The 21355-nt window shown below is 41.0% G+C and overlaps 4 protein-coding genes across 4 annotated transcripts; 2 read left to right on the top strand and 2 right to left on the bottom strand.

Moving 5' to 3' along the window:
- Positions 1-921: 921 nt before the first annotated feature.
- synpo2b (synaptopodin 2b) lies at positions 922-8916 on the bottom strand. The gene is made up of 3 exons (XM_037471404.2): positions 8862-8916; positions 5045-5701; positions 922-4264 (listed from the first exon to the last, which is right to left on the bottom strand). Exons 1-3 carry the CDS (start codon positions 8914-8916, stop codon positions 1896-1898), a joined length of 3081 nt encoding a protein of 1026 aa, XP_037327301.2. The 3' UTR covers positions 922-1895.
- A 697-nt stretch (positions 8917-9613) lies between these two features.
- LOC119217622 (beta-1,3-galactosyltransferase 9) lies at positions 9614-10711 on the bottom strand (the record flags this gene model as incomplete). The annotated part of the gene is made up of 1 exon (XM_037471403.1): positions 9614-10711. A coding segment is annotated over one exon (1098 nt), but the record flags the coding sequence as incomplete, so codon positions are not given.
- Positions 10712-11680: 969 nt separating this feature from the next.
- psmd5 (proteasome 26S subunit, non-ATPase 5) lies at positions 11681-15344 on the top strand. Its single transcript, XM_037473116.2, has 10 exons — positions 11681-11876; positions 12422-12566; positions 12662-12775; positions 12857-12985; positions 13156-13265; positions 13392-13534; positions 13607-13798; positions 13940-14049; positions 14143-14283; positions 14474-15344. The coding sequence occupies exons 1-10, from the start codon at positions 11704-11706 to the stop codon at positions 14729-14731; spliced, it is 1515 nt and encodes a 504-aa protein (XP_037329013.2). The 5' UTR covers positions 11681-11703; the 3' UTR covers positions 14732-15344.
- A 1196-nt stretch (positions 15345-16540) lies between these two features.
- Positions 16541-21154, top strand: LOC119218359 (solute carrier family 22 member 7-like). Its single transcript, XM_037472734.2, has 10 exons — positions 16541-16927; positions 17347-17450; positions 18558-18712; positions 18850-19018; positions 19102-19225; positions 19313-19422; positions 19783-19997; positions 20080-20188; positions 20295-20501; positions 20771-21154. The coding sequence occupies exons 1-10, from the start codon at positions 16547-16549 to the stop codon at positions 20844-20846; spliced, it is 1650 nt and encodes a 549-aa protein (XP_037328631.2). The 5' UTR covers positions 16541-16546; the 3' UTR covers positions 20847-21154.
- The last annotated feature ends 201 nt before the right edge of the window (positions 21155-21355 follow it).

Below are 21355 nucleotides of genomic sequence, written 5' to 3'. Positions count from 1 at the left end.
CAAACAAGTTGAAGGATCTTTGTTTGGAACTGCATCGCTGCCTCCTTTACTTTGATTCATCTGACAAAAGAGGAAATCCACCCTAAAATACAAGTTTCAATTTATATTTCCATTATGGGCCACTTTACCAATTTTTTAATAAAACATTTAAAAGGCCCAGGACACCTAGAACATGTGTAATTGGTCCAGTATTGTTAGTGATTGGTATGTTTCTTTTAGTTTAAATCAGCTAACGGAAAAAATGTCTCGGACATGATCAGAATTAGCATTAGCCACAGTTCTAAGCTAATGGTCGGAGCGACTATAAGCCCATCTGATACTCCTACTCTGAAAAACAATTGTTATTGCCATATATTAACTCAATATTGTTTTTATGTCTCACACAAGTATAGGAACATATATATGAATATGTGAGAACTAAATATATCCTAAAATACTTATACCTAAATCATTTTTACCGTGAGTGTACATAGTATCGTTAGAATTAGAATTGCTAAATGTAAATGCTGCTTTAGGGTGGATATCACTTCACTAGTTGGCAATTGACGGCCGACAGAAATTGTCCGAAGGACTTTAGAGGGCTGAGATTATGGTTCCAAACCTTTCCCCTTTAGAGTTAGAAGTGGACTCATGGAAAAGCTGTGAAAACAAACAAGCACAACGGTCCAGACACATCAAGGCATACTGGTCAGTGACGGTGTTCACCTTCAGCAATTTACAGTACGAATTTACCAGTATAGTCGCAAATTAGTGAACATCTTAAAACCAATATTGCTGAAGGTGCAGTAAACACGAGAACATTCTGTGTGAAAGCGTGATGTGAGAAAAATGAAGGAAGAAATATGAGTCACTCAGAAAAAAAGTAGTGATACAGTAGTTCAGGAAAAAGGAACTCATGACACACAAAGAAAGGTTCACAAGTAGAGTGAAAGAGAGATTTAATAGCACAGTGTGACTGAGAACAAGAAGTGCAAATATGTTTCAAAGTCAGAAAAATCAACACAGACAAGGCAATTGATTCCTATTTTCATTTTGAGTTGCTACCGGCAATGTGAATGAATATCTAAAAATATCTGGGATATGTTTTACAGGATGAGTCTACAGAATGCCTGATGATTTTACCAACACTTAAATAACCGGCCCTGAACGGCAACTGCAGAAAATACATCCACATGAAAAAACATTCATAATCATCGTTGCTAATAATCACAATTTAGGTGCGTTTAGCTGTTTTCATGCCATTGATGTTTGGAATGAGACTGAATAAATTGTGTGTTTCCAAAAAGAGTGCATTGACAGTTTCTCTCCACACACTAAACGATCAACAACATGAAGTAAATATAATTGTGAGTTGTTTTCTCAGATGGCATGAAAATTAGTTTTTAATTAATTAATAAAAAATGTATTATTCAATGGTAATGCTGTGTTGCTTTGGGGTCAGTGACTAATATTACCAGACAGTACTTAATCCTTGCAAAAAAGAAACAACTCAGAGGGACATCAGTTGAACAATGTTCTCTGCAAACATTATTTCACATTTATTAGCACTTCCTGAGAACTACGCAACATTATCTAGTTTGCATTTATTTTTTCATACAAGCACTCGCCTTCCAGTTTGAGGAAGTTGATATAATATACTGAGTTTATTTATTGGTATTTTATCTTATGAAATATTCTATTCTATGGATAATAGTAGCTTTGTTGTGCATTCATTGTGTTTAATGAAATTGCTAGCTGAATATATCCTTTTAGATGCATAATCGATTATTTTAGACGTGACATTTAGACCATCTATGCATGGCCATCGGTTAATTAAGACATTCTATGCAAATCTTATTTTGTTCTACCATCTCAGCGGTGACCGCACCAAAGCATGACCATGAAGAGCATTGGAGCTAATGCAGCGCAGCAACAGGTCTCCACTGTTTGCCCGTCACCACTGGCTTCCTAGCAGAATACTTTGGGCGAGGTGCCATCTGGCGTGCACCTCTAGCAATAAGAGAGGCAGGAGAATAAGCTGAAGCAATGCTTTCACCAACAGATGAATGCTGGGAGGATGCGCTTGCGGGACGGGCGCTTGGCGCTTGCTTGTTGGTTATGTGAGGGGCCGCTGGGGTGACAGTGTGCTTTTCATCCAAGCGCCTGTCGGTTGCGAGAGGCTCAACCGATCTCGTGCTTTGGCGGGTAGAAGAATTGTGGGAACTTACCGATACAGGAGACTTAGCAGGGACTTGTGCCTTGCTTTGAACAATGCGCTCAGAGGCGTTGTCAGGAGAATGAGAAGGGACAGATCTATGTTTGAGGCTTTTGATGACCTCAAACTTTGATGCTGGAGTAGGTTTTGGGCTGGGGCTTTTGGCCTCAGGTACTGCCTCATACTTAAATAGTGAGGAGTCCAACTGATAGGGCTGATGTTTCATAATATCTAAGGGGTTGAGAGGCCTTGGGGCCGCTTTAGGTTTCTCTTTTGTCTTAGGCTTAATTTTGGGGCTTGTGGAAGGGGGCTGCTTGGCTGCTGATGGAGGATAGAATGGAGCATGAAGAGGATTGTATGACAAAGGCGGCGGGGCGCGAACGATGGAGGAATATCTCCAGGTGTTAGGGAGGGATGCGGTCGGGGAGGGGGATCTTGCTTTGTTAGCGTGCACCGTTTCAGCATCGACCACAAACTTCTCCATACGGGACTGTCTTTTGGCAAACAACTCTGCACCTTTTCCGGCCATAGGTGGACCATCGGCGGCCCGATTACTACCTCTGTCTGAGACTCGACCCCTTGGGGAGGCCGGTGATGCTTTTGTTGCATGGCCGTTCGACTTCCCTGCTTGTGGTGGGCAAGACTCAACCGAGCTTAGGGTGCTGTCTAAGTTATTCCTTGAGGGTGTGGGTGGGTGATGAGGGCTGTAACTGAGACCACGGCCCTGCATACTCACTGGGGGTTGTGATGGCTGCTGATTCCAGCTATTTGTTGCTGGCTGGAGATGAAGCTGAGAAGAGGAGTTGACGGGCTCCCAGGCATTGGCAGGTGTTTGAAGGGTTGCCAGAGTTTGATCTGGTTTCCAATAGTTGGCCATCTGTTGAGCTTGAGCCCAATCTTGCTGCTGTAAGTAATGCTGATTATGAGGTCCTGCGTGACCATGAGTGGTTTGTGGTACCGGACTTCTGGGTTGGATATAGGGCCCACCAGAGGGGCTCCTACTCATCCAAGGTGGACAGGCCGGGTTGATGGTAGGTTTTGGGGCAACAGGAGGGGGATTTTTGAGTTTTATTGTCCTGGGTTGCATGAAGTTACAAGCCTCAGCACCAAGACTAAAACAGTCCTCCTCTGACTCAATGAAAGACCTTCTTTCCCCTTTGTTCTGAAGGTGCTGATCTGATCCTTGCGCCGGCCTTGGCTGTTTATTGGTGCCTTTCCTTTTAGACTCTGGAAGGATGCCGGTCTTTATTGCTGGCACAGAAATTCGCTCATCTCTTGAGGCTATGATGTCTCCAGTTGGGGACCAAACTTGCGGGTTGGTGTTAATAGGCACAGGTACTCTGAATCTTGGTTCTTGTCTCTTTGTCACTGGAACCAGGCCACCAGGCACGACGGGTGCAGTTCTGGAGGGAAATCCTAGGAACGGCTTTGCGGTTCTGTTTGGCACCAACGGTCGTGGCACGTTGGAAAGGTTGTTCATTTGCTGAATACTTTCTCGGTATTCATCTTGCTGTCTTCTATCTGCATCCATGTAGTTGGCCGGATCAGTATGCACATACATTTCCTCAGTGTCATAAACATTCTGTCGTTCCCTACATTCGGGTTCTTGTAAAAACTCCAGATGTAATCCTTTATTCCTCAGTTCGTCTTGCTCTGACCCAATTTCATCAATGCGTTTGCGGCATTGGGCGAACATCTCGACACCCTTGCCTTTTGTGTCTGGAAGTGCTTCCATATCTCTACCACTTCCCCAATCCCGACTTAAATTGTGCTGCTGCTGATAAATAGAATAGTCCTCTTCGAACTCAGATTCACTGGTCGCCACAAAGTTATAACCAGATGATCTGACTCCAGTTTCCTCCTCTATCGGGTCTTCGCTGTCGGGCCTTTTCTCCCCAGTCCCGTAACTCACAAGCGTATACTTCTTTACCCTCTGGCGGCGTTTTTCAAACAGCAAGGCGCCCTTATTTTGAGGGTTGGGTGCATCCGTTAGAAGCCGAGCTATACGCTTGCATTTGGACTTGGTCTCCTTGACGTTTCTTTCTGATTGGCTCTCGTTGTGACTGAGCCCTGAGGCAAAGGAGAGAGAGGGACAGTAAGAAGTCAAGAGAGGTGAGGAAGATGTACACGTATTTAAATTTGTATTTTGTCAGTCAGTGCAGATGCTACAGTATTTAACTAAACACTTTGTTTAGTTGGTGAAAGTAGAAAAGTAAAATGATGGCTGTTGCTTGATATTTGGAGATTTTAAAGCAAGCACACTAATACGAAGTAAGAGTAACTTTAGGTCTGCCCCCTGCTGAAGCAAGAACACTAATAAAAGCACCATATTCACTTACAGATGACTGGGTGGGGGTCCATGAGGCAAAAAAATGAGGAGCTCAATTTCCATTGCCGGCAAGTATTACGCTTGAAAAGGGATCGGGTGACAGGGCCGGCTGACACATGTTGGTGTCTGTCAAAATAGGTTCTGCCAGCCTCATCATATGTCATATTTTATTCTTAACTCACTCGGACTTTTAAAGCCATGGGAATTCTCCCTGTAAGTCCACCTCAAATAGACCCCACGTTACAGCATGAAAATAACCAGCAACCGCAAGGTTTTGCATGTGTTATACATGAAATTAAGTCTTGATGAAACACCAAAAAGGATTAAAGGAAGTTACATGTAATTTAGGATTATAACCAAAAGTTAATTGATGCCACTGGAGAAGCAAACACAAAATTACATTTCTTTCTATTAATAAGTTAACAATTATTAAAGTTAAGAAAAACTTTTAGAATGTGCTGTGCAGGTTACATTTCTAGCTTCATGTGTCTAACAAGTTAGGGTAGAAGACAGATACTTACGCTTGGACTTTGCTCTCTGCCTGTCCGGTCTGCAGAGATCTGTGTCAGACTCCGAGTTACACTTCTCTGCCCGCTCAGCAGCCTTGTCTGGAATTCCAAAGAAGAGAGAAGCAGGAGGTGCCTCACTACTCCCTCCTTCCTCTGAAGATTCAACACTCCTGTTCAGAGTCCCTGGGCCCTGCCTACGACTGGCTCCCAGGGGCTGCTCTGTTGTCAGGGTCAAGGCCAATGTCATGTCAGCTGCACGGTCAAGAGAGATGGAAGAAGAATGCGATGGCGGCCGTGACGTCCGGCCGGCTTGAGGCTCAAAGTTGGGGCCCTCTGTGTGTGTGGACAGTGATGTTAGTGAGGGTTGGATTCGAGGAGACTCTGTAATGGACTCGTTAGATTCACTAAGGTAAACGTCATCCTCTTCTTTATATGAGAGCTCCTCTTCACTTTCGCTAAGTTCAGGCGGGGACTGTTGCTCACCTGCAGACTCCCAGTCTCGTGACTGAGGGCGTGCTGGCGACTCAAGATCAGACTCGAGGATGTGAGCAGGTAGAGGGTCTGAAGGGTACTCTTCATCACTGGCATCCTCACACAGCTCCTCAGAACCGTCTGAACCTGACCAAGGAACCAGCTTATCACTGTGGTCTGGGTCTTCTGGTTCCATCTCTAATGCAGATTCAGAATATTCCGGGTATCACCAATAATACCTAATAATAGAAAAGAAAAAAAGAAGCCTTTTGAAAAGCATTTCACATTTTAGAAAACTTTTCAAATTGATATGTCATGTATGAAATACTCTTGACTCACACTCCACGTAAACAATAGATTATTATTCAAATGATGACCATAAACTCCCTTTAATCTTTTTGATTTAATCTTAAAAATACAGTTTGTAATATTCAAAGCTACCATGTAATTGTGTGAATTATTCCTACCCCCAATAGGAAGTGCAGCTTTTCTTTGCTGCCATTGCTTTAAATGGAATGGTATGCAATACTGCATTCAGTTGCAGGAGTATAAGCAAAACAATTGGGAGGCTGTTTTCCAAACTTCTGTTTATACAATAAGGTTTCTTCTCCATTGCTGCTCTCAACTATCAGTGGTACAAACAGCACTGCAATAAGTATATCCATTTAAGAGCAAATCTGAGAGACTATTTGTTTTATACATAGTAGAAATGCTAGGGCTCCTAGTGTGTGTGTTTTGTCACCTAAGTTATAGCATATCAACACTTCCATATGCTTCCAAATTATTCCCTCAAATGATTTTGGTACTAAGTTATTTCATAAGAATCAATGGTAGGAAATGATCTATTAAATTACCCAATGTAAAACAGCTGCTGCTGTTTCTATACAATCATATCAGCCAAAACAGACATAAGATTTAAAGGATTTGCTGTTTACACCCTATTTTGGTTAGTGTATTGATACGAAGGGAAATGATTGCCTTCAAAACCCGAAACTGTAAAATTCATAATCACGATCATGCTGGAATCGTTTATGTTAGTTCCTACCCAAAGAATGGTTCAGCAGTTTCATCCAAAAATTGCACGGAATCCAAAATATGAAGGTTTCACTGCAAACACAAGGCCTGTATGTTCCTAACCAATATCCACCAGAAGGTGGCGCTATAACACTGTAGGAAACAACTCAGATACACTCAACCCCTGATCAGTAGATTCAAACTAAAAGTACGGTAAAAAATACATCTTGTTAATTCACCTTTAAATAGTATTAATAATATACTAGATTGCAGCTGTTCAATAAACATATTATAGTCTGTCAGGCAAAACAGTCAGAGGCTCGAATGCACATGGGATTCAGTTCACATGTGCATTCGAAACATTTTGGAGATTGATATTTGCTGTATGTCACTGCGAAGACGCCGTAGCCAACTTTCAACAGACACCAGTCACAGTGACAAACACCCAACCTCAACAGCTGAAGACTTCTTCCAGGCCAATAAAGTGAGCAGTGATGCAAAATGCTGAACACCTTTTTGTCTACACAATTTTAGACACAACTCAATCAATAAGCTAATTTGGTGAGCCAAAACCTGTTGAAACTCTAAACTAAATAAGTCTAAAGCCAGAAAAAAGACACACACAAAAGAAAACTAGCCTCAAAGTCTAAACACATGAAAGTATCATGTACTTGTTGCAAAGTATAAAAAACGTGTCTTTGCAATTATAAGATTACAAATGCTGGTACTAAATTGTAGAGGTTTGTCCTGAATGGGGAGGGGGGTCCGGAGATTTGACATTTCATTTTTGGACAACAGGAAGTTCGCAGGCTCCTAGGAGCACTGGAGGTCAAGTGTGAGGTTCCAATTAAAGGGACACATCCATCTGAAAAATAGTTTTATGGAACGCAACATTAAGTGGTCAAACAGACATCGAGCAGAATCAGTTTCCTTTTTTCCTCCCTGATTTCGAATGCAGTTTTATAGCTTGTGCCTTCATTTTTATGTCGTGCAAACGTTGTCGTGTCGTGGCATGATTTGTAATCAAGTGAAAGCTCAATTAAAATGTATTGATCAAGCTCTATCCTATGAGTAAAAAAATTAAATTAGCAACATAAGACTACAAAAGGGTTTAAATGTTTAATGAGGCTAATCGCAAATTAATAGATTTCTATTCTATTTTTTAATAGAATTTCAACTTTAAAGAGATTTAGTTTACAACTAATTTACAATCGGGAATGCTCATTAAATTTAAGCATATTGGTTGATTTTAGTTTAATAGTAGTAATTTATGGGCCTTCCTTCCTGTCCATGAGCATTTGCTTCAAAAGGTAGGACATTGAAGCTGTTGATAATTGCATCTGGAGAGCCTGTCATTTGATGGGAAAATAGGAATAATCAGCAACACAAGGCAGTAACAGTTCTATGCACCATGGCACACATAGTGCAGCTTACTCTATGGCATAGCTTTGTAACTGGATTGAAGGTTATTGAAGGCTCAGGCTAATCGCATTGTCATCTGTACCGCTATCAGGAGGCCCTATGACACATGCAGCTCCAGGATTATTAAAAGACTCGGACTCTTGGACAATTTGTCTCCTGCCAAAACTTCTCTTCACACTTGGTTCCACTTGGTATTAACACTCGACCATCATCAAGCCTTACTTTGGTGCTAAAGGAGTTTCTGTTTCCTAGTATGGCAGTAACTTCAGCATGTTGAATCGTTCCCATGGAAACACTGAAGTCAGCATCCTTGACTAACGAGTTGACTCTTGGTCTGGGTGATGACCCCTGCGAGGATTGAGCTTCAGCAGGTTAGATGTTTCCACACAATAAGACTACCGTACTCCAACCACTAATGAACCAGTTAAAGAGCCACAAATATACTTTTTTAGTTCAATAATCATGAGCAGAATAACAGCCTTTGAATATACCACTCACACCAGTATTCACCAACATAGATGTTGCAATCAGGTACATAAAAAACATTAATAAATTAGAGAGATATCTGTTAAATAGTTTATTGTACAGCAGATTGCCATATAATCTCAATGAAAAGAATGTGTATGCATCAAAGATGAAAGCAGACAGACCATGAGATAATCTCACTATTTTCATTTCTAAACAATTATTTATGAACACACAGTTATGAAAGAGAGCGATACAGCGTCTGGTAGAAGAAAGCCATTATCAAAAGACGGAGAGTGGATCAAGGGTTGAGAAGCATCATCCATTACTCACAGTAATCATCCCTGGAGCAGCAGCAAAAGAATAAAAATGTGTCCAAAAAAACAAAATACCCCATCAGTCAGACATCCAACGTTGTAGACTTCCCATGCTGCTGGTGTAGAATCAAGAATCTTACCACTTGTTGTTTTGGAGTGCAGATGTTCAGGTTCAGGTCCTGCCCTATTGGTCATAGTGAAGCCCGGCTCATTCACGTATGCCACCTTATTTAAAGAGAGAGTGGAAACGGTTTCCCTTCCCCCAACCCCCTGCAGACACAGTTCAGTTAGCATCGTTCTGCTGCAGCACATCAAAATAACAAACTTGTTCTAAGATATTTTAACCACTAAAAGAGATACAGATAAATAAAGAAACTACATGTAAAATAAACACAGGCTTAGAGCATGTTGCTCTTCAACCACAACAGTTACGTTATGCATAATTGAGTATTTGCACGTAACAGTTGATGAGGTTATTACATTACAACATTATAACCCATGCATTACATTTGGAATTGGGTTGCGCATTAAAAAGCTGCGGTACAGAAAATAGATGACGTAAGACTGCTGTTCTTTGACAGAATGCCCGTAATTGGAACGGTATGAGTTTTTTTTTTAATATGGTTTGTAGCAGTAATATGGGGATGCAGAAACTTATAGCTGCATTAAGGAAACTGATTCCATTCAGTCATTATTTCTATTCAGACTAAAGTTGATAGTCCACTTGTGTATTTATTTCATAGTTGTTTTGTTTTTCTTGAAAAGTTTAACTTTTTTATTCTGCATTGGCTCTGTGAGAAAATGGACAATGTCAGTCTCTTTGAGTATCTTTCCTTCACAAGCAAACAAATAAACTAAAACTTACTAAAAAAAATCAACTGTGCAAATCAGCTCATCCTTTGGAGTTGAAAAAAGATAGTTTATCCAGGTATGTGAGAGTCTTGCAGATCAACAGGCCAGAGTAGGTCTGTAACAGGGAGCATCTTCCACCCTTCTGCCCCAGGTCTGCCCACACTCTTTCTAGATCGTGGCTTTCCATCGCTGCCGAGCTGAACAAATACCGGTAACAGCAGGCGTTGTAGCGGATATGTTTCTCTCCTGAGAACCTGGAGCTGTGTTTTGGTGTGACGCCGGCCTTCTGGGCACAAAGGCCCACAAAAACATCCGCCGGCACAAGTGCATGGACCGCTGCAGACGCCACGTACACTTTTCTGACCACATCCTGGGATAAAACGTAAGCCATTCCATCACAGTATTCAGGTAGGTACTTATCGGGGTAGCGTGCTGCCGGCAGGTAGCCAGGACTATTGGGGCGCCTGTCAGGGGATTCTCTCTGGATCACCCTTCCTAAATAAAAGTCCTCTGGGTGCCGGTGCAGCCCGAGTAGGTAGCCTCCGATGGCCGGGAGGTTCACAAACACGGAGTCCTTGGTCAGCAGGACAAAGCGCGCCACGGGACAGAAGGTGATCACCCAGCGGAGGGCCAACACTGTCATTTCTGTTGGGCCACGGAGAGGCGAGTCGGCCACAGAGTGACCTTGGATCATGTCCCCATGGCGGTCAGACTCTATCATGAGGGCCTGTTGCGCAGCGGAAGTGTCAGTTGATCCAAGGAAGAACAGTATCCGAACTGGGAAGCCTTGTATGAGTGTTTGGTTGGCCCATGTCTTCCTCACTGCATCTCTTTGAGTGACATTAGCTGTGGAGCTGAAGACCAGAGCGAGGAGGAAGAGGTTGGCGTTTCTGCAGGCATTGGGGTTAGTCAGTGGGTACTCGTGGGAAATGTTCTCCCTGGCGCTGCTCAGATCTAGTTTCCTTGCTCTCTCTCTTACATCAACAACTATGGCATCGGTGTAGACCCGAGGCGTGGGCTGCAGGAGATACTCCTCGACAATGTCCGCCCCAAACAACAAGGCATGGAAGAGGACGACGTTGAAGAAGAGGAAACACCACTGGTGGGTTCGCAACTTGCACGGAGAGCACTGGAGTACAAGAGACAAAATTTAAAAAATATTTAAATCACCGTAAAGGAAGCCAAATGAACGTACATTATAGGTTATAATTTAATTTTTAAAAGAGTGAAAACTGTACCTTCATGACATCCGACTTAAAAGCCCTTGTTTCGCTGTATGTTTTGGCTGTCTGGGACCCGAAGGCGTCCCTCTGTTGTCGGTTCAACAACAATACGAACTGACGGACAGGGTTTCCACTTTCATGAAACCCTAGCAGCATGTAACCCTGCACCCCAACCCTAAGTCACATGCCTCATCAAGAGGTTTCTCCATCATGCTTACAACATTAATGATTCATAGGAGAAATAGTTTGATCATCCCCTAAGGGCACCCAAAACATGTTTTAAGTCAATACAAAAGTGTGTTAAACTATGATGTAAGGAGAACAAATTATATTACATTACATGTCATTAAGATGACGCTTTTATCGAAAGCGACTTACAATAAGTGCATTTCCACCATAGAGACACAAACTCAGAAGAACAAGTAACAAGAAAGTACAATTTTCATCAAATAAGCAGTTTCAAAACATGTTATAGAAAAGTGCCATTATAAGTACAATTTAAGTGCTATGATTTGTTAGTGCTACGGTTTGTTACTGAAGCCAAAGTTGTGGATTGTAGCTTGAATTTTTACTTTTTCTTTTTTACTCATACAGCCCCATCCTGCTTTTGGAAAGAACTCAAGAAAAAAACAAAAGGTTTCAACATTTTTTACCTTAATATTTTAGAATTTTATTTCAATCACTTTTTCACCATCATGTTTTTACTTTTTGTTAAAAAAACTTAAAAAAAGAAAACATGTTTCGACCTAATTGAAAAAATAATCACACTTGCAGACCGGAAAAAATCCCCCAACTGGTGCGGTGCGGTCTCCCACTGAGCCCGGCAGGTGGCGGTACGGCGCCGTAACGTCAGTGTCTACCGCGTACATCCACGAAGAAGAAACCAGTTCGCCAAACATTGAAAGTCATGGCGGCTTCCATTGAGAGTTTGCTGGCAGAAATCTCTGGTGTTGACAATCCAATTGAAGAGTTACAGATTTTAAAAACAGCTTTATTATCGATCCCTCTCAGCGCGTTGAGAGACTCACTGAGCGGACAACGTTTCAACGTGATATTCTCTCTGTTGAACTCGAATGAAAGGTCGGTTTGTGTTTATTTGTTCACACTGTTTAGCCAACTGGTGGCTGTTAACTGCTGATTCACTCGCCCGGCAAAATTATTATTAATGTCGTTAGCAAGAACTTTAACAATAAGTTGCTTGAAGTTGTAGAACTTGGTTAGCTGCCAAATGTTGCATTTATGCCGTACCGTGTTGTTAGCAAGCGAACTGGCTACAATGCTACCTTTACTTTACACATCCCTTTGTTTTGGGATGCAACTATTTGAATCTGTAACTCAGAAGAAACAGTTGCTCTCTTTTGGACAGTGCAGATGCAGATAATTGTTAATAATTGTCGAGCTAAACCGACCAATAAAAACGTGTATCTACATCTACAGATTTTCCCTATCGCTTCAAATTCCTCTCAATGGTTTTGGTGATTATTCATTTGTTTAGAGCCAAGGTAACAACCCCTCTGTGGTTCTAACGTTACCTTGTGTTTGCTCCTTCTCTAAATCGTCCTTTTTCCTGTGGCGTCAGCATTGGGTTGCAGCCATAACGTTACTAATGTGAGCTGTGTTTACAGGGAGCAGGTGGAGCTGTGTGTGGAGATCCTTGAACGCATCTTATTGGCCCTTAGCCCTGTGTCCCTGGCCCAGAACTACACAGTGGAGCTGCAGGGTGGTCTGACCCATCCTAATGACACGGTTAAGATACTGGCCCTGACACAGGTAGGCTTTCCACACATACCCCTTACACACAAACAAAATAAATGCACACATACAAATGCTTTTAAACCACTGACCTTGCCCCTTTTTTCTGTCAGATTGGTAGAATTGTGGAGCACCCAGACGCTGCCACTGAAATCCTCGACAACCATGACATTCTTGGATCAGTGATCAACTGCATTGGAGAGGAGAAGATGGCTGTGGCGAAGCAGGTGATTACAGAGGCTCTGAGATATCCTGCATTAAATTGTAATGAATCTGCAGCGGGTGCAATGATTGTCTTGTTTTTTTAGGCCATCAAGTCCCTGTCCAAACTGAGTCACTCCAAGCCTGGGTTAGACAAGTTGTTCAAGAGCGACCTGCTGGAAGTTGTGAAGCATGTAATGGCCACAAGTGACATAGTCCGATATCGAATATATGAGGTACATTCAACCGTATTTCCTTTGAAGCAACAATATCAAGAGATTGGGCTAGAATGTGTGCACTTAGATTAATTTATATAGAGGCTTTCTGTAGTGCATGGTGATATACACACGTAAAAAAACAGCTGTCGTATTGATGTCCTACTAAAGACATTTCTTGCTATTTACAGCTTGTGGTGGAAATTTCGTCTGTATCTCCCATTTCCCTGGGTTACTGTGCCAACAGCAGGTTCATTTCTCAACTAATTGCAGAACTGACTGGAGAGGATGTATTGATTAGGTGAATATGAATTATATTAATAGTAACTTGAAGAAATTAGAGTTACTGCTAATAAGGGGATGCTACATTGTAATGCCAGTGTCTCAATTCTTCAAGAATTATGTAAACGTGTATCTTTTCCTCCAGAGCCACAGCCATTGAGATGGTCACCGCCTTAGCTCAAAGTCAGCATGGTCGTCAGTATTTGACTCAGCAGGGTATAATGGACAAGATTTCCAACATGATCAGAGGAGCAGAGACTGACCCTTTATCCTCCCTCTACCTTCCTGGTGGGTCTCTTTTTTTAAAATATTATGTTCAGGTGGCAACTTAGTTCAACAGTTTGAATAATACTCCTTTAGGTTTGGTGAAGTTCTTTGGAAACCTTGCGATTATGGAGAGCCCCCAGCAAGTTTGTGAAACCTACCCGGCCTTCCAGAACAAGGTGTTTGAGATGGCTCTCGATCGGGACCCTGCGATGATCGGTGTGGCTCTGGACACTTTAGGGCTACTCGGGTCTACTGTAGAGGGCAAGCAAGTTCTACAAAAAGCAGGTTAGCCTGTTATCTTGCAGCTTTTGTTTAATAAAAGCTATATCTGACTAAGGAGCAATGGCCCCCTCTTAAATTTAAATATTTCTTGTGTATAGATGTGTTGGGCTCTTGTGATGCGACTGATGATCTGTGTGTTCTCAGGAGAAACGTTCAAGGCTGTCTTGACAAGAATGAGTCAGCTTGCCAGCGCTGGAGCTACCGAGCTCAGGGTGCGCAGCTTGGACGCTATATCACAACTTCTAACACTTCAGGTGTGTGTGTATGTGTGTGTGTGGATAAGGAACATTTATCTGTTGTCTTAAAAAGGCATTTCTTAAGAACAAAATGTTTGATTATTTTTACAGCCGGAGGAGCAGACGGATGACCTCTTGGCCCTCACAGAGTCCTGGTTCCATCTTTTGTCTAACCAGCCCATGGACATGATCCGCAACATCAGCACTCAGCCGTTCCCCGAGCTGCACTGTGGAGCTTTGCGGATATTCACCGTAAGTGCTCGTTTTCTCACATTTGACTGTAAAGAATAACAAAACACAGCTGCAGATATTGAGCTAGAGTTGTCTTGTTTCTGTTACATAAAAGCAGAATATCGTGAACATGGTTGTTGTAAAGCGCTTAACAAATAAAGTTGGTATGGTAATATTTCGATGTTCATCAGTGGGTATCTTTGTTTTCCAGGCCATTGCCACACAGCTGTGGGGTCAGAAGTTAATGATCAGCACTCCAAGTTTCATGGAGTTCATTTTGGATCGTACAATGGGTCAGACGAAGGATGCCAAAGATGCTAAGTTTGAGCTGGTGGGGTCACTGGTCAGTTCATCAACAGCAGTGGAGATACTGGGCAGCCAGTATCACATTCGCCTGAAGACTTTTCTCAGAGAGGGACCTTACTACGTTTCAGCTGTGCCCTCCGTCAGCACGGAAGGAGCTGACTAATTCAGACAAACTTAATTGCTCTAGTTGCTTTAAGTTATTGGTAAGTGCCTGAATAATCTAGTCGTGGGTTAACATATAAGTGGTCCACACTTTACTAAAACCCTATTAAGTATTCAACTGAAATTGAACAGTACACAATGTATCTGCATCTAAAAACATTAAGCTCTCAAAGGTGATATAACGTAAAAAGGGTTTTGGAAACATACATGAATATATTATCAGGCTTTTATAGAACACGTTTCAAATCATATTCCACATTTAATCTTTTGGAGAAATGAATGGTTGCTAAAAATCCAAAAGCATCAAATGGGATGCCATAGTTGCAAAAGCTGAGTGATCAATACAGGATAATTGATACCAGTGTCCATCACAATGTCTCCACATCATGTGACACTAAAGTCACCACTGTTGACATGATATGTTAACCCATGTCTAGCTTCTGAGTCATTACCAATTACTTAAGCATTGACCAAATATATTTACATAATGTTTACTATCCAGGCAATTCAAAAAATTCACATCATAAACCATTCTCTGAATCCTTCAGACATTTGTTCACGAAATGGAATGATTTATTATTATTTTTTATTAAAGAGGATGGAGTCTGGCGACACGTGTGTTTGTTTACTTTTTGTGGGTTGCAAAGTGTTGCACCTGAAATGTGATTTGCAGTTTCAAACACCTTGAAGGTTTTCAAACCATTGACTGTATATGACGTTGCCATCATGATGTCACCCAGTGGTTTCTGTACGGTCGTTCGCCATCTTGGGTTACGACTGTTGACTTGTTTTTTGTTACTGATAAAATAAAGACACCTCATTTGTAATGCAGAGGAGTGGCATGAAGTGGAACTTTATTCAGGAAGACATTAAAAAAAAAAAAGCATTTGAGACAATTTTTTTGAGGTTATAAATCAAGTGGACAGTAGGGTTTCTTATAGATATTCGTATAACCAACAATATGCAACTTTTTTTTGCAACCGCTACCGAGGGCATCCTGACCAGTTTTTATGTGCATAAAAACAATGAATATCAATACAGACATTTACAGAGGGTGTTTGGTCAGTTTTATGGGTTTTTCCAAGTCTAAGGGGATTTTTATAAGTTGAAGGCACAATCTTAGCTCATGGAAAAGTAAACACGAATACAGTTCGTTATGCAAAAACAATCGTTACAAAATGACAGCACAGCGGGAGTCCGATGGGGCAAAAGTTCAGTTATGTAACATGTAACATGTCCCTCAGCTGAACAGGAGTCATATAACAGGTAGAGTGATCACTTTTCCTCTACAACTCACCAGCTGTGAGAAGTTATTTTAAACAGGTGTGAGGGCCTTTGAAATCATGTCCACTCAGGTGAGTTCATCACAAGTGCAGAATCATCCCCACTATGAACAAGAGGAATAGGAGCTCTGTTTTTATTAAGAACATACGTCGGGCTGCTCAGACCTGTGCATGGTGAGCGCTGCCTTCGCCAAATGTCAGCTGGGACCGGCTGCAGGATCTGATTTCTATCTCCTGCCACGTCTGGGAGTGTAATGAAATAAATTTAGCCTCCGTACGTTCACATATTTGATGATTTCCATCACCGTCATTCAGGGTCAGTGTCCTCAAGGACACAATAACAACACAGACTGAAAACCATCTCCTGTTGCCAACATTTTTTAAACCTAGAGTGATTAATGCTCCAACACAGTAGAGCAAAAATAATGATTGACGCGTTGCTAGTGAATGTATCTTTTTTTAGTGTTTGCCACCTTGTGTCAACCCACTGTCGCAACATTGATCTTCTTGTCGATTGAGAGCACAGGACCAAAATGAAATTTGACAGCATACTCACAGAAATTAACGGATTTGGGAAATTCCAAATCAGGCTAACCTTAATTCAGATCTTCTCTCGCATGTCTCTGCCATGTCACTTCCTGCTGAATAACTTCATGGGAGCAGTTCCCTCTCACCACTGCAACATCACGGCTCTGGATGATGGAAGCATCTTCAGTAATTTAACTCAGGAACAGAAACTGTCCGTTGGTGTGCCATCAGAGCAGGATGGGACTCTGAGCTCCTGTCAGATGTTTTCAAAGCCGCAGTATCAGCATCTGTCAGGTCTGAACAGAAGTGGGGATGCAGTTACTGTTCTGTGTCGGAATGGATGGGTGTATGACAACAGCACCTTTAAATCTACCCTGGCCACCGAGGTAAGTGTCTCCAATAAGCAGTGCAGTATATCCAGTATATGTTGTATATATGTTTTGATCAATGTTATGTTATATATGTTATATAATCAAATGTTTTTTTAGCATCCTTTGTGGTTAAATTTCTATAATAAAATGCAAAAAGTAGGACATGTTTGACTTTGAGTTCAATTTTACTTATTAACAGCAGCTGCAGTGATGCAGGTATTGTTTTCACATGAATGTGTGTGTGGACAGATTTTTGCAGCCAAGACACAATCGCAACGTTCTTAAGATGTGCAGTTGACACCAAAATAAAGGTGTAAAAATGGATGTGGTTTGGGAGCTTGGGTTGGAAGTGGGCAGGGGCCATTGGCATTTTAGTTTTAAGTTAATTCCATTGCAAGGTGCTCGTTTTAATGCGTTCAACGGTTTCTTTGCAGTGGGATCTTGTGTGCAGCAAGAAAGGGATGAACAAGGCAACAGTCACACTTTTCTTCCTCGGTGTTATGTGTGGAGCCCCGTTATTTGGGTTTCTCAGTGACAGGTAAAATGTAGACAAAGTAAGCCCTCTATATTGCTAAAACCAGTAGGACCAGCCAATCAGAGTCAGTAAACATCCTAGTATGATTCCATGCAAAATAATGCAATGAAGGGTATCAAACAGGTATTATTACTAAATTTAACTGTTTAACATAATAAGGAAATTCTATTCAATAAATTCAGTATATCAATTAATATGTATAACTATAGTATATATATAAAACTATATTCAGAATATGATATAACTACTATATCGTAACTATTATAAATATCATAACTGTATTATATTAAAGGATGAATATTTTACAATATATTTATATAAAGTCTATTAGAACATGTACATGTATATATACTGTACGTATATATTGAGACGCCCCTATGAACCTAGTTCGTTGAGGAAAGACCTACTCAAAAGCCACACAAAACTTTACACAATGAATTATTTTTGGCTGTTTTCTCCCACGTCCTATTTGTGTGTCCTTACCGCAATCCTGCAGCTGGGTAGCGATGTTAACTTAACACAACGACGCCATGTCTGTGTATAAGGCGTTAGCACGTAGCTAACTATATAAACCACGTTTCAAAAACAGAAATATTGACTATTTGTAAAATTTCTTTTTAATATGATAAACAACAAAAAACGAATCTTTTTTTTCTTTCCTGTCGCTCATGGGGGGGACGCGGCCCATTGGCCTCTATGGAGCAGCCGCCACTGGCTAAAACATCACTGACATGCACAATGTCAGTTACAGAATCTTAGGGGCACTGTACCAATTCTACACATGGAATTGTATAGATCTGATGTACCTTGTTGTTGTGTCTTTGCTAAGTCTCAAAAAGAAACCCTGGTGATGTAAATGGGGAAATTCATCTGGCATATGCTGCGTCCGTGTAAAAGACAATAAGGATAAGAAAACAGACAAAGACAAAATAAAACAGAAAAAAGAGATACACAATGTAATAAGATACTATAATATTATTTGACAATAATGCAAATAAACTTAGGTAATGCCATTAACAAAAAAGTAGAGAATTATCTGAAAATGATGTCCTACCTCATGAGTGGAGGATAAGAATGATGAACACAATCTTCTTTTCTTTCCATGACCAGGTATGGCCGACGACCGCTGCTGTTGATGTCTTATATGTCATCCTTGATGTTTGCGGTCCTGAGTGCATTCTCCCCATCGTACATGGTGTTTGTCATCATGAGGTTTTTGACAGGAATGTCACTCTCAGGAATAAGTATAATCTCCATTGCTCTAAGTAAGTAAGCGTTGAAAACAACGACAGGAAGTAAATAGAACATATTGCATGCATGTTCATATTTAGATTTCATTTCCAGAAATGAAATGTGAAAAAAACTTTGTTTCGACTTCTCATCCTTTCTGCACATCCTCCAGATGTTGAATGGTGTGGCATTGCACATAGGACCTTTACTGGTATAATCATAAGTCTGGATTGGACACTTGGAAACATGCTTCTGGTTGGAATTGCATACAATGTCAATCATTGGAGGATGCTCATTGTGGCAGTGACCGCACCTTTACTACTGTCCATCGTTACTTGGAGGTAAGAAAGTTTCATATTTTACACTTCATATTTCCAATTAGAAGACACTGACCTCACCACTGAACTCACCACAATTGCTTCAGGTGGCTTCCAGAGTCTGCAAGGTGGCTCTTGGCAAACGGGAAGACAGATGCTGCTCATGGTTACTTAGTGCAATGTGCCCAGATGAACAACAGAATGAAGTATATGGCCACCATCACACAAACGGTACATTTTCACATCGGTTAACTGCTAATCCCACATTGATAAAAGACTAGTGCAGAACATGTGATGAACAAACATTTCTTTTTATAGGAATTACTGAAAATGGCAGAGGGGGAAAATGAAGATAAGAAATATACCTTTTTGGATCTTTTCAAGACACCAAATATTAGGAAGATTTCTATATGCTCAGGAATAGTATGGTGAGTTATGCTAAGATATAGTCACACTTTAACCCTGTAGTTGAATGGGATGGAATCATCTCATGCAACCCTAAGAGAAAGCAAATATTCGCTCACAATTTCCGAAACTGTTGTTGACATACTGACGACATTAATCAACCGCAAGTGGTAGAAAGTGTTAAATACTGATAATTAGCACTGATAATAAAGCTATCAATATTTGAATGCTACACATTTCATATCATGCATTGTGGTATATAATAAAAGGATGATTCGTGATACCATAATATAAATGCAAGAATATCTGGTATGGTTTTATCAGTCAAGGTAAAACTGATCATATCAGTACAGAAAATGTCAATGGCTTGTTCTATTTTCTAGGTACGGAGTTGCATTGACATATTATGGGATAAGTCTAAATATCACCGGGTTCGGACTAAACCCATACCTCACACAGATCATATTTGCATCCATCGAAATGCCAATGAAGATCGGTGTGTATTTCTTCCTGGAGAAAGTTGGTCGAAGGTCTGGTGAGATGGGAGCCCTGCTGTCAACTGGCCTCTGTCTCTTCATCAACATCTTTGTTGCAAAAGGTTTGTTTTAGTGAGATAAATACAAAAATTGTCAACGTATCTGAGAATATTGTCAATTTAACAGCTAAACATTTTCCCCCAGAGAAATGGATCATCCGTACTGTTGTGGCAGTCATTGGAAAATCAATGTCAGAGGCCTCATTCACCATCATCTTCCTCTACACAACTGAACTCTTCCCTACAGTCATTCGGTGAGTTAACGTCCAACTTTAACACGACAAACAGAGATCTGCCACCACGTTGACCGCATTTAACTTACCAAAGGTTTACATTAACCCCAGTGCTTTGATTTTTCAGACAGAATGGTTTAGGCTACACTTCCTTTGTGGCGCGCCTGGGCGTGTCCATCTCTCCACTCGTCGTGCTATTGGAGGACGTTTGGCATCTCCTCCCTGCAATCATTTATTGCGCGGTGGCGGTCGGATCCGGTTTAGTGGCTTGGCTCCTGCCTGAAACACTAAACACCCGACTGCCCGAAAGCATCGAGGATATTGAGAAACCAAGGTAATTAAGGAGAGGAAGATTACATGTGTTCCAATATTAAAGCCACTGTAAATGATTAGCCACGCACCACGCTGAGCTGACTGAAGAATATTCCCATCAAACCTACGAAGGCAAGTGGTTTATGGGTCATTCTTGTACTTATACAGTTTGTACATTTTCCTAGAAGATTTTGATGAATTGCAAGTGTCAAGAATGTTTGTCTATGTACTTTCCTCAACACAAATAAATTGATGATATAATGACTAAATTAAGCTGTATTTATGTTGCAGGGGACAATCCACGAGGAACAAGGATTTTCAAAAGAAATCGAATTTATTGATGATGACGGATACTCAGCCTCTCTAAAGTATATTTGTTACGTAATGCATTGCGTCTGAATAATACTGTGAGTCAAAGTCAAAATGAGTAATTAAATCAACTTACCCAAAGACGTACTGATTAAATGCTGTTAGGATTAGTAATATAGAAGAAAAAAGAAGCAAAGAACTGTAAATGTGCTTGTAGTTGTCAATGACAACACCACTAAAAATATGTGTGGCCACGTTCTAAATGTACTGTTGCATCCTTCACTTTTAATGCTGTCTTTGTCTGTGCTGATCAATGAGCCATTATGTAACATTTTCCTTGAATCAAAAACATTAAACCTTTTACCAAACCGATGATTCCTGGCTATACTTTACTTTCACGCTGCAATAGAAAACGTGCTATTTCTTAAATGAAAAGAAAACAAGGTGACAACTCATCTCCCCACATAGTCAAGTTCCCGCTCAACTATTAACACAAATGCTAATTTTGCTTCACACTCAGACAGACTATAGAGAGTATGTGAGTTAAATATCAACACATCTTGTCTG

The sequence above is a fragment of the Pungitius pungitius genome, chromosome 9 (assembly GCF_949316345.1).
Source record: "Pungitius pungitius chromosome 9, fPunPun2.1, whole genome shotgun sequence".
NCBI lineage: Eukaryota > Metazoa > Chordata > Actinopteri > Perciformes > Gasterosteidae > Pungitius > Pungitius pungitius.
Note: the sequence above shows the minus strand (reverse complement) of the source record. Positions and strands in the feature narration are given on the sequence as shown.